The 3,926-nt window shown below is 40.0% G+C and overlaps 1 protein-coding gene across 5 annotated transcripts in view; it reads right to left on the bottom strand.

The window, feature by feature from the left end:
- The window catches only part of ROBO1 (roundabout guidance receptor 1), a 447,031-nt gene extending 443,111 nt beyond the window's left edge, over window positions 1-3,920 (bottom strand). For all 5 annotated transcript variants that reach the window (XM_005867332.2, XM_014540619.1, XM_014540618.1 and 2 more), the window contains exon 1: window positions 3,523-3,920. In XM_005867332.2, the coding sequence (XP_005867394.1) occupies window positions 3,523-3,577 (55 nt within the window). In that variant the 5' untranslated portion in view covers window positions 3,578-3,920. The remainder of the gene's footprint in view (window positions 1-3,522) is intronic.
- Between the last annotated feature and the right edge of the window lie 6 nt (window positions 3,921-3,926).

Raw genomic sequence — 3,926 nt, forward strand, 5'->3', positions numbered from 1 at the left:
TTTCTTAATTTATTCTGAAGATGACCTTAGGCCTAATTTTTAATTGAATAACAATTTTTATTTCCTTATGTTTTCATATAAGAAATAAAGCTTGCAAGGCAGTTATACTTTCATTTTAAGAAGTAATCATTTTCTCAAGGGGCTGGAAATTAGGATAAGCATCACCTTGGCATCCTTTGTTAACACAGAAGATGACAGGTGAAGACTTAACAATTTATGATCTCCACTGGTAAACTGTCATTCTGTTTCCTCCCAATCTTATTCCTGTTGCCCAGTATTTTTCATGATAGATATCTGCTCAATGTAAAATATATAAACAAGCAAACAACTGCCATGTGTTAGAGGACCTTTTATCAAGATATAAGAGTATTTTCAGTGCTGTCATAGTATTCAGGTAAGTATATTTAAAAGCCAGAAGTTTATAAAGATAATAAGAAGAAATGATTAGAATTACCAAAAAATCTTGCCAGAGAGGGAGAGAGAAAAGAAGAGGGAGGGAGAAAAGAAGGAAGAGGGAAGTAAAAGAGATAAATGACCCAGATAAGTGGCTCCTATAGTGCAACTTTTCTAAAAAGTGTCCCTCTTCAAAAAACAAAGAAAATCCGCCCTCTAAAAGAAAAAGAAAGGAAAAAAAGATAGCACAAATGAATTTCCACTTTACTTGAAAGTCAGTTCTCACTTTAAATTTGAATTGAAATTTAATCACTTTGTCACTTAAAAGCAAGTTTGAGCAACTGGAGTTGAGGAGAGGAAGTCTATGAAGGAACCACTTCCTGAGACATCACACAGGTTTTTTTTTTAGTGCTACCCACCCTGCTCCCTTCACCAGAAGCCTAGCTATCCATAGAAAAGAACTCAGATATACAAACTCACTAAAAAAATTCACCTTAAAAATAAATTTTTAAAGAAATACCTAATTTTCTTCAAAATTTTAGTTTCCTAGAGTAAAAAGTTATATATTATAGCATTTGGTTAATGAAAGAAAGGCACCACAAAGCAAACACATACTCTTAAACATAGAATTTGATGTTAAGTACGACATCAACACATCAAAATGAAGTTTATAATCTGTTTGAAGAAAACTATAGGACTTTGTTAAGTTGGCATCCATGATAAAAAGAAAGAAAAAAGAACTGACAACCAATAGATGCTTTTACAGGTTAAATCTTGTTGAAGGTACCTTACCCCCAGTGCGCTTTGATTTATTTAAGCTCACCACATTTCTCTTAAATACACTCCATTAACAAGCGATAGACTGTGATCTTACGCTTGAGGCAATACATGAAACACAATCTTTCAAGAACTTCATTCATTCCCTGACCAGGTGTCTTGAGCACGCCCAAATCTACTTCTCTGAGTTCTGTGAAGTTTTATTCAAATCAATAGTGTGGCTTTAGAATAGCACACTGCCATGAAATCACCCCAGCAGCCTAATAATTTGGCCTCTCAAGTTCAGATTCACAGCATGAGTCTAAGTCATCAGGGGAATGATTAAGAGCTTCAGGTTAAATATGAGAGAGCACTTCTGACCTGCAACCTGGCCAAAGAAGAAGATAAGCACACCTATAGGAAAAACCTTAGGTTTATTAAAAATCATCAGGGGCTTAAATGGAGAATTAAATCAGAAAAACAAGGCCAAAAATCAGTTCAGGTCTAAGATGATAAATGCCTCATCTATTTAAATTCAAATCCCAGATACTAACTACGAATCAAATTATTAAATCTGAAAGGACAGTACGCACCCTCCCCAGACATTTTTCCAAGTAAAGACAGAATGTGCACAGGAAAGCAACCAGCTTTCAGTAATAAATACCCTCCCTATTAGTGTGACTCTATCTTTAATCTACAGCCATGATAAAATGTCCCAACATATACAAACTCAGCTCAAACAGTGACTAATGACCATTAATCCCCCTATCTTCAGTAATCTGCCCCTCCAGTCATTTATCACACTGACACTTCACTTTACACACGTGAATAAATTTTAACTGAGAAGGTGAATCAACAAAAATCTCAAAGGTATCTGAAGCTGTAAATTAAACTAAGGGGAGACACAGCAAAGAGAGACAAATAGAGAGATCAGATCTTAATGTTTTTGATTTGCATGCATGGCCAGTCTTGGGGGTGGGGAACTATTCAATCATTCAGATCTGCAAACTAAGAAAAAAAGCAAAAAGCTACATTACAGAAAGGAGAAGTTGGAAGTAAGAAGAGGTGACCCTAAGAGTTGGTTTAATCTATTGATCCATCCACCATAACACAGATCAAATATCGGAGGCTGGAACTTCAGTATTCTGTTTTCCTCAATTTAATGAACTTCTTATTTAGTTTAGTTGCAAATGTTCCTGGGCTGAAATTATTTTAGGAGTTTATTTGCTATTATTTAGCTGATGCATTTTTCTTTCTCATATTTCATTAACTTAAGTAAAATCATCAGTCAAAATATAAACCATAGCCATGGACCATAAAAAGCTCAAACCAACCTTTTAAAACTATTTCATAATCAAGCTAATTGAGTGACTTTAACCGATAGGCCCTGATGCAACTTGAAGCTCAGTATTCCACTATACAAATTCCCTGAGGTGCAGTGTGTGTGTGTGCGTGTGTGTGTTTTAGGGCCTGAAATCAGATCCTTGATTGAAACCAGAATCTACCAAAAGGAAAGAAAGAAAAGTTGAGTCGTGACTCTGTTCACCCACAGTAAAAGTTTCTTAGGGAGTGTAAAAAAACTATATGTAAGTGTAGATACAGTGTCTTCTCCTATGTCAGAAGGATCCCATTGCAGCATCCTTCCAACACCTCATCTGGGGAGTTTCAGTACTATTTAATTAATCCCCCAAATCCTAAATCCAACCTTCTGTTTTCCTTTGCCAATGAAAATTCCCAGGCAATTAACTAACTGTTCCCTTTCAGATACTTGCAACCGCCTGTTTTCCTTCTAAACCCGGCCAGGCAGAGTGGCTAGTTTATATCCTACCGTAGGAAGGAGTTATTTCCTGAAGTTTCTACAGAATCAGATTTAATTACAGACTTTAGTTACATAAAACAACTACTAATAACCCCTTGTGCTCGGAGGAGGAGGGGCGAATTGGAGGACCAGGTTCAGGAATCCAGGCGGGTCTCCGAGCCACAAGATTACCCCGGCGCACACCACCCTCCCCAAAGGAAGCAGCCCAGGGATGAAACTCACTTAGGCTCATCCTGGGGGCCCTCGCTCACCGCCAACTGCTGCCTCCTCCTACCCTTGAGCTCAGACCTGCGTTTGCCAAGTGACCTGGGCGTGCCCTGAACTTGGCAAAAGGCCGAAGTCTACAATGAGGCTGGGGGATTTGGGGGGATAGGGGTAAAGGGACGACGCAAAGTACGAACTAGAAACCGTTTTGCCTGAAACTCTTGCAGGGACCAAGCTCCTCTGGCCCTAGAAAGGAGAGGTCGCCGAAATGCAGTTCGGGGTTTGATTTGCGAAGTGGAGAAGGGGCGTGCAAGAGGGATGCAGGGTGAAGAAAGAAGACGCGAGGTTACCTGAACAGAGACATATTAATCCAAAGAGGTAAAAGTGAGCAGGCTCCGCGATCATTGTCCTCGGGTGGATCCTGCAAACAGTCTCATGCCAAGAGGAGGGTGTAGAAATGGGGTCCCCGAATTTATGAAGCCACACCACACACACTACACACAAAGGCTTAATATAAGCAACGTGGGTCAATCCGCCAGGAGTTTTCAGGGGAATTACTTGTCGACCTTTCCGGACGCTGGTCAATATCGCAGAGCACTTTGCAGACTAAGAATTCCAAGGTTTGCCTTCTCTGGCTCCAAGGTTCCCGAGGAAGCTCGGCCACTTCCAAGGACCAACCAAAGCCAACAACAAAGAGCCGAAGCAGAGGAGCAGCGGTGCGGTTTCCTGCCTGCACGCGCTGGCGGAGCCTCCC

Source organism: Myotis brandtii, unplaced genomic scaffold (assembly GCF_000412655.1).
Source record: "Myotis brandtii unplaced genomic scaffold, ASM41265v1 scaffold249, whole genome shotgun sequence".
Classification (NCBI taxonomy): domain Eukaryota; kingdom Metazoa; phylum Chordata; class Mammalia; order Chiroptera; family Vespertilionidae; genus Myotis; species Myotis brandtii.